Below are 13,512 nucleotides of genomic sequence, written 5' to 3' on the forward strand. Positions count from 1 at the left end.
CAATAAGAAAGAGACCTGAAAGGACTCCTGCGCAGTTGTGAGTAGGGACAGATTATTACATTAGTTCAACTGCTTTCTTTCCAATGAGTTTCGCGTAATTCACACGAAACAATTTCTGGAGATGAATCATAAATCACATTGCAGTCTCCCCTCAAAAATATTCTTTTTTTTTTTTAACATTGGAGATTTGGGAGGCGTGAGTGGATATGAGGGTTGCATAGACTTAGAAAAGAGAAGCCAGCCATCGTAGAACCGCGGTGGGAATTAAAATCATTCAAACACAAAACTGGAATCAGGGAACAGAATGTATTGGTGTAGATTCACATATTATACACAGTGTAGCAGGCGTCGGGCATAAATACAGTAATGCATTTTGTGATTTTAGAAGGTATGGTAAAGGAACAAGAAGAACACAAGAACAAATGGTGTTGTGTTAATGTGCAATAGGCCTTTCCTGGTACTCCCCTAGCTATTGGCCACCCTTTCCTCTTTTCGTCTGTCTGTCTGTCCGTCCGTCCGTCTGCCCGTCTGCCCGTCTGTCTGTCTGCCTGTCTGCCTGGTATAGGACTTCATGGTGTGATGTTCCGGGAAGAACGAGAAAGCAGGCTGTGAGCGGTCTTTAGAGAGCATGTGGTGAGGTCAATGGAAATGAAGTGACATCACGGATTCTCCAGCTGCAGAGGGAACAATGAGAATTCACATACATGTAAGTCAAGGGAGGGTGAGCTGGGTATTAGGTGTGTATTGCATGGTGCGGTTTGATAGAACACAGGCAATCAAGGTAGTTTCTCTTCATCTCACCTGCATCTTGCTGTAGATCCATGGCAGTAGGCTGGACACCTTGGTGTAGACTCCCGGCCTGTTACTCTGCCCACAGCCACTGCCCCAGCTGGTCACGCCCACCAGCTGCCAAAGGTTGTCACTGGTCTGGCACACCAGAGGACCACCACTGTCTCCCTTTGAGAGGAATGGAGAGGAGGGATGAGTGAACAGGGGCCGAGGTGTGGAAAGCACCTGATACAATATCACTGTATGTTTTAAAGTGGTGGATAGCAGATGAGGTAGAAGGGAATTTGAGTCGTGGGAGAGGCAATTTTCATCAGCCCCAAGGCAGCCAAGATGACGACAAGCGTTTGTGCAGGAGAGGACAGCGCTGGACTATCGAAGTTCAGAAATATCATGAATAATGTTGGCACTAAATGTTCTAAGACAGTGAGTTAGTTAGACTCTGGGAAGAATACAGAATGTTGAGTCAAACACATCGTAGAACATCTGGTGTCCATAGGGAGGACAGTTTGCCAAACTCTGCATCTATGGCTGTAAAAAAATCAAGTACAGTATATATATATTTTCAAAGTATTTTGTATGTTAATGGTATAGAGAGACATATATATTTTTAAAATTTAATAGCGGTGAAAGGTAGGAGAAAGAGCGTTGGACGAGTAGTGGGCCAAAATTGAACCCATGCTGCCAGTGGCACATTGTACTACCACGGGTGCCACATCTTCCTAAACCGTTACGTGAATTGAGATTTATAAACTTGGTGCGCGCCGTACGTACATACACTTGTTTTCCGTTATAAATCCGACCTGTCGTAAAACTGCGTGTGAACAAAAACCCTCCATTCATCCTTTTATGGTGACAATAGCGCCTTTCATTTGCTGTATAACCTGGAAAAAAAGAGCAATTGCAAATTTGATCAAATGTTTTTGGAGGTGTTGACAGAATATGAAAATATTTTGCAATAACCTATGCTGTATTTGCCAAAGGACTGTGACAGTTTCTGAAGAAGAAAAAAACAATGGCTAATTGTTGAGGACCTGTCAGCAGAAGGTTTTAAAGTCAACAGTTTTGCTTTGACAGTTCCCACCAACCTAAATATGCTGGACTGCTTCCGAATTCTAAAACATTGTCTAGGCTACTCAAAACATAAATAAATAGAAATTACAGTAGGTTACTTACAGTAGTTCCATTCATAATTCAATGTAAAATATCAACTGTCTGTTCGCCTGTTAAATTCAACTGTTATGTTATAAACCGCGCCACCTATGCGATCGTATAGACTACAGCAAAACTTGAAGTACATAGCCTGTCTATTTACTAGGCCCAATTAAATGAGAGGCGCGTGGTATTTTTTTTATTACTTCGGGAATGCGCCACAGCCAGAGAAGGTGAGGATTTTTTTTCTGCAATGGTTATTAAAAATAAAATAAATAGGAAATAGATTTATGTGTCTAATTATTTTAGATTCCAAAAACGAAACACATTCGGTAGACTTTCGCTCTTCTCACTAACTGCATCTTATAATGTTTTTTTTTTTTTTGCGTGTCATCGTATCCCACGTTTGTACAAAATACTGTACATGCTTGCAAAACAACACCCCAGCCACTATAAAATGTGTGTAAAGCATGGTCTGAAGTTTACATGGAGGTAAGCATGGTCTGAAGTTTACATGGAGGTAAGCATGGTCTGAAGTTTACATGGAGGTAAGCATGGTCTGAAGTTTACATGGAGGTAAGCATGGTCTGAAGTTTACATGGAGGTAAGCATGGTCTGAAGTTTACATGGAGGTAAGCATGGTCTGAAGTTTACATGGAGGTAAGCATGGTCTGAAGTTTACATGGAGGTAAGCATGGTCTGAAGTTTACATGGAGGTAAGCATGGTCTGAAGTTTACATGGAGGTAAGCATGTTCTCATGTTCTTCTTTCTATAAATGCCAACTTTTGCGGCAAAACTGCCACACTCATGTTTTGGGGTATATTTTGTACGTACGCGAGGTTAATAAATGAGTCCCCAGGCCTGTAAATAGAGGGTGAACTGAACTACAGCAGGTGGACATGTACCTGACAGGAGTCCCTGACCCCATTGAGATCACCGGCACACAGCATGTTGTTGGACACACTGCCAGAGTATACCTTGGAGCTGTTACACACACGCACTTCGATGATGTCAACGGTCACCTGCATCAGGGCTTTGGAGAGTTTCGCTGTGAAGGGACACATACAGTACACAGTCATTCTCCAAACACACACACACTTCAGCTAGGGACACAATAGCTAGTTGCTCTAGGCAAACCGTTGCTCTACTGGATATAGCATAGAGTCCTGCAATGAGAAGACATTGAGATAGGATGAATGATGCATGTGTAGCCTCCTTTCTCCACGTCGGACAGGCCATAGAGCAATTCTGGAAAATACCAGACGGGCTGGTTCATTTTTAGCCTAGTGGGCCTGTCTAAATTCTTGTTGTTTCTTGTGCAAAATTATCATTATTTGGCTGATAATAATTTTTAAAAGGGCTGGTGTGGGGGCCTCGAGGATAGAAGTGTGTTAGAAATGGCCGGGGTCGAATTCTGTTCCCAGTCTGTCCCTGTTGTCTCACTCTAGATAAGCATTCTGTATGCACTTTCCTTTAGTGTAGTCCATCTCTACCTCTCTCCACTCCCTTGTCTCTCTCTTCCTACCTGATCCCTCATCTATTGTTCCGAAGCCCGAGATCCAGCATTTGGTTCCACGGGGGAATGTCTGGTCAAAGGCTGGCAAACAGGCAGGCTGAACTGCATCTGAATAACAAACATACACGCAGGAAGTTAGACAAACAGAGCGACATACAGGCTTCAGACACGAGAACACACAGTGACAAAAATGACACACGTGTACACACACATACACACAAATGAGTGGTCGTGGGGAAAAGTACTCAATTGTCATACTTGAGTAAAAGTAAAGATACCTTAATAGAAAATGACTCAAGTAAAACTGAAAGTCACCCAGTAAAATACTACTTGAGTAAAAGTCTAAAAGTATTGGGTTTTCAAATATACTTAAGTATCAAAAGTAAATGGAATTGCTAAAATGTACTTAATTGTCAAAAGTAAAAGTATAAACCATTTCAAATTCCTTGTATTAAGCAAACCAGATGGCACCATTTAAATTGATTTTTTATGGTTAGTCAGGGGCACACTCCAACACATTTACAAACAAAGTATTTGTGTTTAGTGAGTCCATCAAGACCAGAGGCAGTAGGGATGACCAGGGATGTTCTCTTGATAAGTGTGTGAATTGGACCATTTTCCTGTCAAAATGTAGGAGTACTTTTGGGTGTCAGGGAAAATGTATAGAGTAAAAAGTACATTATTTTCTTTAGGAATGTAGTAAAAGTAAAAGTTGGCAAAAATATAAATATTAAAGTACAGATACCTCAAAAAACGACTTAAGTAGTACTTTAAAGTATTTGTACTTAAGTACTTTACACCCCTGCAAATGGTTTTTTACCATTCTGACAGTGGATTCATCACAGACATTTAGAGGCAAAGGGCAAATGTTTTTATAGTGCTGTCCCAACATTGATGCTAGTGTTTCCCTAGCGTTTCTCTGATATACAAAGAATAGACCTGGACTCACCAGTGAAGACCACTGGGGAGGCCAGCTTCAGAATGGTGATGTCCTGGTCATTGGTTACGTTGTTGTAGTTCTCATTCACGATGATCTTCTCTACGAGGTAGGGAGAAGGAAGCTGGTCTTGAGACACCACTCCTCCGTACACAAGCCACTTACTGGCGTCAAGAAACTGGGGGAACAACCTTCAATTGGTGAGGGGAACAAAAAAAAAATAGATGTTCATTCACGTCTCAAACCAAGGCTGTAGCGTGTGACATATATGGTATCATTATTATGGTAATACAGTGTTTAATTGGGTTATGGAGATTGGTTGTCAAGGTGAGGGTTGTTGAGGTGATGAGTCACACTGAGCAAGTTGCTGCACAGATCCACTATTAGTTGTTAGTCAATTGGCATTCTCAATGAGTTCAAAACGAGTCGGATTTCACTCTAACTTGTCATGAACGCAGCAGAGAGGGTAAGGTGGAGCAATTACCAAGGAACTACATAGCGTGTCTAGAATTAGAACCAAGGGATCCATTTGGAACTGAGCATTGTTGTCCTCTAGTCACTGACCTGGGGAAGCAGTGGGCAGCTGTCACCACAAAGTCAGGGGACACCAGGACCCCTCCACAGATATGTGATCTACCAAAGTGTAGAGACAGTTGCCAGGGCCATTGGCCCAGCTTGGCAACAGTGCCCCCTATGATCCGGGAGGTCAACCGCTGACGTCCACAATCTGGGAAAATGGGGAGAAGTGGTCAAACAGTTTGTTTCTAATCTAATTGAACTAGAAGTCATATTTCAAACAGAAGGTTGATATAGGCCTGCCTGAGTGCAATATGTGAAATATGAACCGATGAGCGCTCCTTACCAATACACTTCAGAGAGACCGTATTCTGGTCAGGGCAGGAAGAGCTACACAGCAACACAAGATGAATCATGTCAGCAACTCAGGATCTAACATTAAACCACATTGGAAAACAGGCAGCATGGTTACAGTTGATTTGAAACCTCCTTCGCGAGGCTTATAATGCGGTGTATGATAATGACATAGCATTACGTCCCAACCAGTCATGACAGGTAATGACAGGGAATGACTTAACACCACCATTCCCTCAATATTACTGGGACTCAAATGAGTAAATACAAAAGTGGTAAGATTTGTAGAGGAGTTGAGCTCTCTTACCCGACGCTGACCTGGCCCTGGATGGGTAAAGACGATCTGTTGTTCAGGGTTAGACCAATGGACTGCTGGGATTTCACGGCCTTGGTTGCAAAGGACCTGCATGGTCGACACACACACAAACACATTTAGAATCTGTCTGCCACAGCGATACTAGAATCAATTCCCCTCCCATGAAGCATTCCCAGAAACCCAATTTGCCACAGGCACACCAACCCCGGAGAGAGAGAGGAGCGCAGAGATTCAATCTGAGAGTAAATACTGAAAATGGCAGCAGCGAAATGAGACGCCACTGAGCAAATGACGGTGCGAGAAAGTGGTTCACGTGAGAGGTAGCGTACACAAATGGCTGTCGTGAGTGAAAGTGGTTACTCTCTAAATGCAGCGTATACCATGGCTGCTGTGAGAGAAAGTGATTACTCTGTGAGGTAGCTCAGAAGATGTCTGCTGTGAAACAAGGTGATCTTACTTTCTGAAGCCCAGTTGGGCACAGGTTCGGTTGGCGTAGCTCTGGTCCCATCCCTGGTAACACACTGGGAGGAAACGGTCGTCCTGAGACGTTCTGACCTGTAGAGCACCGTCCGCCCCAAACCTCACTGGAGAGAGAAGGAGAGGAGGGATGGAATACTAAGATACAAGAAAGGGTTATGTTTGTCCGCTCGTCAGACGTCGAGTGTACGTCCACCTGCCCGCCTGGCTTTCTTTTCTGCGCATCTACCTGCACGCATGTTTGTCTTTATGTCTGTCTGTTATGTGTGTGTGTGCTTACCACAGTTGGACTCGTCGGTGCCCAGTCGGCAGTCTCGCAGACCGTCACATTGGACGGTGGAGTTGGAGCAGGTGTCATGAACGGGCACGCTCAACTGCTTCTCATAGTGCCCCTCATCCTCACTGTCATGGTGGTTGAGGGTGACAGCCGCAGTTGCCAATCTGGTACCGTAACGCACTACCCAGAGAGAGAGAGAGAGAGAGAGAGAGAGAGAGAAAGACATGAAATGAAATAGACCAAGAGCAGAGAGACGATGGAAGGGTTGGGGGGCACAGAGAATAGGTAAGGGTGGGGGGAAGAGGAGAGATGGAGGAAGAGATAGAAGAGGAAGACTGTCAATGCCTGTACAAATACAGTAGGGGAAGGGGAAAGGGGAAACCTAGTCTGTTGCACAACTGAATTCATTCAACCAAAATGTGTCATTTAACCCCTGCCGAATCAGAGAGTAGCTTATGAATAAATGAATAAACAGGCATACATGTACATGAGTAACAACATATGAATAAATATAAAGACAACCCTGGCCTTACCTCCGAGCCAGATGGCAAGGCCCAGGAGGAGCAGCAGAACGATGCCTCCTGACCCACCAAAGCACTTGGCACTATGGTGGCAGCATTTGCCTTTCTTCTTCTTGTTAGAAAGAGCTGGAACCACACACACAGCAAACACGTCAAATAGATATATCTTACTCAGGAGACCATATAGAGACCACACACTGAGTGTACAAAACATTAGGAACACCTTCCTAATATTGAGTTGCAGCCCCTTTTGCCTTCAGAACAGCCTCAATGCGTTGGGGCATGACCTCTACAAGGTGTCGAAAGTGTTCCACAGGGATGCTGGCCCATGTTGACTCCAATGCTTCCTGTAGTTGTGTCAAGTTGGCTGGATGTCCTTTGGGTGGTGGACCATTCTTGAAACACACGGGAAACTGTAGAGCGTGAAATCCCTAGCAGCATTGCAGTTCTTTACACATTTAAACCAGACCCTGTTCAAGGGCACTTCAATCATTTGTCTTGCCAATTCACCCTCCGAATGGAACACACACAATCCATGTCTCAGTTGTCTTAAGGCTTAAAAATCCTTATTTAACCTGTTTCCCCACCTTCATCTACACTGACTGAAGTGGATTTAAGAAGTGACATCAATAAGGGATCATAGCTTTCACCTGGTCAATCTATGTTATTGAAAGAGCATGTGTTCATAATGTCTTGTACACTCAGTGTACCACACGCAATGGCTTAAAACCTCTACGGGTTCGGTGTCCCCCCCCGCTGAGCTAACGTAGGCTAATGTGATTAGCATGAGATTGTAAGCAACAAACGAAATCCCAGGACATAGACATAGCTGATATGGGCAGAAAGCTTGCCATGCTAATTGTTTGAGGAGAGTGCACAATTATGAACTTGAAAATGTATTAATAAACCTATTAGGCACATTTGGGCCGTCTTGGTACAACATTTTGAACAGATATGCGTTCATTGGAACTAAAACGTTGCACATATACTGTTGCCACCGTGCTTGTACACCTGCATTACTTGCTGTTTGGGGTTTTAGGCTGGGTTTCTGTGCAGCACTTTGAGATATCAGCTGATGTACGAAGGGCTATATAAATACATTTGATTTGATTTGATTTAGTTGCCAAAATATAAATTGCACCTGGGCTGGAATAATGCATTATGGTCTTTCTCTTGCATTTCAAAGATGACGGTATCATCTTTTACCAGATATATTTCACAAGATCTAATGTGAAATATTCTCCTACATTAATTTCTAATTTCCACAAACCTCAAAGTGTTTCCTTTCGATTGGTATCAAGCAAATGTATATCCTTGCTTCAGGTCTTGAGCTACAGGCAGTTTGATCTTGGTATGTCATTCCAGGCAACAACAACAAAAGAAAAAATTGGTGTTGGATCCGTAATGATCAAATCAGTCTCCTATTTTACATGTCGACTATCATCTACATCTGTCCTAGGTCTGATGAACAGATCTCAGGTGGAATAGGAAAGTGAAGAGGAGAACAGAATGTGAGGAGGTGGAACGTATTCCAGCAGAACTCCCACCTGATATTTGAGGTCAATAAGGGATCATAGCTTTCACCTGGATTCGCCTGGTCAATCTGTGTCACGGAAAGAGCAGGTGTTCCTAATGTTACTACCCTGGGGCGGCAGGGTAGCCTCTAGTGGTTCGAGGGTTGGACTAGTAACCGTAAAGGTTCCGAGATCGACTCCCCGATCTGTCAAGGTAAAAATCTGTCGTTCTGCCCCTGAACAGGCAGTTAACCCACTGTTTCTAGGCCGTCACTGAAAATAAGAATTTGTTTGTAACTTGCCTAGTTAAATAAAGGTCAAATAAATTGAAACATGTTCTTTACACTGTATAATGCCGAGACATAATGAGGGAGTTAAAATCACACTTCACAAGGATGTTTATATAAAACACTTCTGTTTCAACTTGTGTTATTTTACACGACTTTCACTGATGGTTTGTAGTCCCCTGAAAGCAAACAAGGACTGGAGAAAACTGGACTGGGACAGAACTGCAGTATATAGAGAGTACTACTCACATATACCGGGCTGGCAGACATGCTGTGCAGCCACTGGTGGGGGATGCTGGGGGATGTAGTATAGCTGGTTGGGAGGAGTGTGCCTTGGACCCGCTCCATAGACTAGCTCTTCATAGGACTGGAGCGGCGGGAGGGTGTGCACCTCAACAGAGTAGTATGGAGGAGGGAGCTCGTTCTGGAGGGGAGAACACAGAGAAAAACAGAATGTTAAGAAGTCAGTCATTCAAGAATATTCGGATCAAACACCCAACACCCAACTTAAAGGCCCAGTGTTTTGTATCATATTGTACAAAAAAAGGATGAAATGAACACTATAAATGTGTGAAAAAAAGTGATGTTTTATTTCCTGATGGTTGCTGGTTGATAATACAATCTACACAGGACCTTCAAAGTGACATCACAAGGCGGTATAGGTTTTAAAGTCCCAGTGCAGTCAAAAACTTGATTTTCCTGTGTTTTATAAAAGAATACTTTGACATTGTGAAAAAGATGATAATGCCCTTTTAATGTAAGAGCTGTTGGAAAAGACCGTCTGAAATGTCATTGTTTTTGGTGGGATGGTGTTTTGGCCTGCCTGGTGACATCACCATGTGGTAAATTCGTTAATAGACCAACAAGAAATAGTTTTCCAAACCTTTCTGGCAATAACAGCTTTTCCCCTCCCCACTCAGACCACTCCCAGAGAGTCCTAGCAAAAATATTTTGGGATAAATCTTTTTTCGCTCATTTTTCGACAATTTTAAGGAAAAACGATTACATTCAGACACTAAAATGTTCCCCAGAAATGATTTGATATTGAGATGAAAATCCCCTGTAAAAACTCCCATGCAGGAACCTCCTGATTCTTCCATAAACAATAGTGTATGGGGTGCTGCCTAGAGCACACACGTTGATTGCGAAAAGGGCTTACAGATGGTTGATAATTGGTGAAAAAGGCATTCTAGTATCTTCAGGTTAGATGTAACTCATTGTCGGCCATAATAATATCGTCCTTATCGAGGCAAGTGTAAGATCCCAAGACTTGAATCACCAACTCAAGCACAATAGAAGTACCCATATCTCAGGGCAACAATGTGCTAAGATTCCCAAAGGGCCCCTTATTCATTTCCTCCTCTCTTTAACATGCTCTCATTTCTGCTTTATGTTCATCTGCTCCCCATAGCGCTTTCAAGCATCTCAGACAATAGAGCTAATCATCGTCGCCAGGGCCGCAGCCGAGCTCACATTGCTCCAGGTGATTTGTAACCCACGTCCCCAGGGAGTCTCTATTTTGTTGCCACGGAGAAGAAGGGTGGCTCCCATGGAGACAATGGAACAGCAAACTCCAAAAGGAAGTTGTGATTGTCCCCTGTCCCTGTTTGTATCACATACACAGGTGATTTGTAACCCACGTCCACACAGGTGATTTGTAACCCACATCCACACAGGTGATTTGTAACCCACATCCACACAGGTAATTTGTAACCCACATCCACACAGGTGATTTGTAACCCACATCCACACAGGTGATTTGTAACCCACATCCACACAGGTGATTTGAAACCCACATCCACACAGGTGATTTGTAACCCACATCCACACAGGTGATTTGTAACCCACATCCACACAGGTGATTTGTAACCCACATCCACACAGGTGATTTGTAACCCACATCCACACAGGTGATTTGTAACCCACATCCACACAGGTGATTTGTAACCCACATCCACACAGGTGATTTGTAACCCACATCCACACAGGTGATTTGTAACCCACATCCACACACAGGTGATTTGTAACCCATGTCCACACAGGTGATTTGTAACCCACATCCACACAGGTGATTTGTAACCCACATCCACACAGGTGATTTGTAACCCACGTCCACACAGGTGATTTGTAACCCACATCCACACAGGTGCATGTCAGTCAGTCTGATAGTGTGCTTTCCCTCCCTGGGGCTGGATGACAGACAGCCAGGGTGTCAATATTGGTTTTGAGTTCCGTCTCTCTTTTCATTGATGGCTTCTCACTTTACATTGTGTATTTATTTGGGGGGGCAAATTATTACTTACAATGACAGCCTACACAGGCCAAACCCTGATGACGCTGGGCCAATTGTGCACCGCTCTGTTGGACTCCCAATCACGGCCGGTTGTGATATAGCCTGGATTCGAACCAGGGTGTCTGTAGTGACATCTCAAGCACTGAGATGCAGTGCCTCAGACTGCTGTGCCACTTGGGAGGGATGACATTGCGTTTAACTTCCCTAACTAGTTCGGATGTTGGGACTGATGTTGGCTGATCTGCCATTGGCTATGTTTATGTTTGCGATGACCGACATGGAAAGAATCTGCTTCCTGATGGTACAACATGCATGACCTCCACACTGATTCCCACAACAGATTAGTAGTGTGCTCTGCTCTGCATCTAGACGTGCTGAGGATTGGTGGGGACACAACATTTACACAACATTACAAGATTTTCAGTCAGAGTTTTGATTTCGTAGGGGCTAGGCTATAGTGATGATCTCAAGGGTCACAAAGTTCATTACATCCTATAGGTCTGGATCACACTGAAGTGTTCGTCTGGTTGAGGATAAAGAGTGCTAACCAAAAATGACTTGTGTCTACATTGGGGTTTCCATGGTAACTTGTCAACCTTAATATTATTTTGACTGTTTTTTTTCCCGAAGAACTCAGTCAGTTACAGGGCATCTCGGTCAAGCCCACTAACTCTCTCACCCTAGAGAATGGACCAGAAGCACTATAAATAAATTCAAAAACACCCTCCCGAATCAGAAGAACCGTCACACAGACCCACCACGCTCCATAGGAAGCCAAGAGGCTGGCATGTACCATATTGTGTCTTCTCTATCTGAAAATCCCCAAAACACCCACTGTCTGGTTTATAAGCTCCTATATCTCCATTTTCAAACACCTGCTGTATTTGATCAGGAAGTCCATGGAAGGTGCCATTTGACCTGAATCCATAGTATGCACAGAAAGGGTTCCTCTCATGGACCTCTATCCTTAGTTCCCCCAAACTATGTCATCGTCATTCCTCCTATATTGCCATAAATGTATACAATATACCTGATACCTCCCCAAGCACAACAATAAACAAAGATGGGATTTACTGTTATCTGTCTCGGTGACATAGAGTAGACTCCTTGGCTCAGTCAGTAATAATACCGGTTTATAACCTAAACCTTTTCTCTGGTAAACGGCTCCAGTTTCATGACCATAGGCACAAAACGCCAATGCAAATGAACCAGAGTACTTGTACGTGGATGTTCAGTTAGTGTAAGAGCCGGGTTAGCCTGAATTCCCAACGGAATCGACAGAGGTCAATAGACATTGTTCCCCCCTTGACATTTTCGAGTAATTACTGTAAAATGATGAGGATTTAGGTCCCAGTTACATTTCAAATGGCAGACTGTACTTATAAACAATAACATTGTTAAACAATGTAACTTTGAACGTCAATTCCAAAGAGTCTCTTAGAGCTTAAAATAGTAGACAAATAGGTCAAACGGAACCAGCCCACATTGATTGTTGATCCACTAATCGAGACAGATAAATCCTCTGTTGCAGATGGAACTCAACAGTAGCAGGGCGGAGTGGGCCTATCGGGGCCATTTAAACCTCGAGTCTTATTTTGCTCTCTGCCCCCGTATTCTGGTTCCACAAACCGGGCGAATAGACTCGTTTGAGACATAAAACCACACACCATTTAGATGAAGGACCCCGACGTCCAACACAATATTTTCCACATGGGGGATTCGACATACATTCAACACACCATGCGAAGCAACACAGTAGAGATCAGAGACAGGAGGCCACCGCCCTGAGATCATATGGGGCTCCAGCTACACACCAGCTTGACCCTGTGCCTCTAGCTTAGCTCCTAGTAGCATACCAACGCATTCGTTCACATGCCCTGCAATCTGTCCATGATGTGGCAAAAAGCACAACCTTTGAGAACACCAGCCATACAAGAGGGAAAAAAAAAAAACAGCCTGACAGTGTGAGTACGAGTATAGTATGTTCAGTGTGTTTGAGAAAGAAAATAGTGTTGTTTTGGAGGCAGGTGATAGAAGTCAGCCCAGGAGAAACAGACAAAGAACCAGACAAGCAGAGAACAAGGAGGAGAGGATAAAGGAAGAACTCACAGGGTCATGCTTTGCCATCGGACGCTGGGGGAGCAGTGAGGAGAGTGGAGGTGAGACCTGGTAGGAGAGGCTTTTCACAGGGCCACTCAAACAGTCCCGGAACAGTGATCAGAGCATGCTGACGCCACATTTGACACTCCCCTCCTCCTTTCTTCTCACTGTCTGTCCCTGAACCCCCTCCAACTTAGCCCGCACAGGTGGGACTGCCCCCCCTCCATCCAACCCCTCCCTCTCTCATCTCCTCTTCACAGAAATGGGTGTGTCCCAGTGCGCTACTTTCCCACCTACCAGACCGGTTTCACTGTAGCCAGGGAGAGACAAGGATTGATTCACACAGTGTGGCCTGCTCCATTCCGGCTCAGGTGACACCAGCTGGGCAATCAGAGCCAGGGACCAAAAAACGGCGCCCTCTCAGACAGACACATTACATAGATGTGGCTGATATGTTTCTCATGT

At 44.1% G+C, this 13,512-nt stretch overlaps 1 protein-coding gene across 1 annotated transcript; it reads right to left on the reverse strand.

Moving 5' to 3' along the window:
- Positions 1 to 292: 292 nt before the first annotated feature.
- On the reverse strand, positions 293 to 13,209 carry LOC112266750 (transmembrane protease serine 13). Its single transcript, XM_024444520.2, has 13 exons — positions 13,057 to 13,209; positions 8,904 to 9,078; positions 6,866 to 6,979; positions 6,336 to 6,512; positions 6,036 to 6,162; positions 5,570 to 5,665; positions 5,255 to 5,298; positions 4,957 to 5,119; positions 4,405 to 4,583; positions 3,465 to 3,563; positions 2,845 to 2,987; positions 802 to 957; positions 293 to 674 (listed from the first exon to the last, which is right to left on the reverse strand). The coding sequence occupies exons 1-13, from the start codon at positions 13,072 to 13,074 to the stop codon at positions 660 to 662; spliced, it is 1,506 nt and encodes a 501-aa protein (XP_024300288.1). The 5' UTR covers positions 13,075 to 13,209; the 3' UTR covers positions 293 to 659.
- Between the last annotated feature and the right edge of the window lie 303 nt (positions 13,210 to 13,512).

This window comes from Oncorhynchus tshawytscha, linkage group LG14, assembly GCF_018296145.1.
Source record: "Oncorhynchus tshawytscha isolate Ot180627B linkage group LG14, Otsh_v2.0, whole genome shotgun sequence".
In the NCBI taxonomy this organism is placed as follows: domain Eukaryota; kingdom Metazoa; phylum Chordata; class Actinopteri; order Salmoniformes; family Salmonidae; genus Oncorhynchus; species Oncorhynchus tshawytscha.

Excerpts from the sequence above, each read along its gene's own strand:
- LOC112266750 (XM_024444520.2), bottom strand. Across the intron at positions 6,163-6,335 it reads CACCGACGAGTCCAACTGTG|TGAGGTTTGGGGCGGACGGT; the intron begins GTAAGCACACAC and ends TTCTCTCTCCAG. Across the intron at positions 5,120-5,254 it reads GGTCTCTCTGAAGTGTATTG|ATTGTGGACGTCAGCGGTTG; the intron begins GTAAGGAGCGCT and ends CCATTTTCCCAG.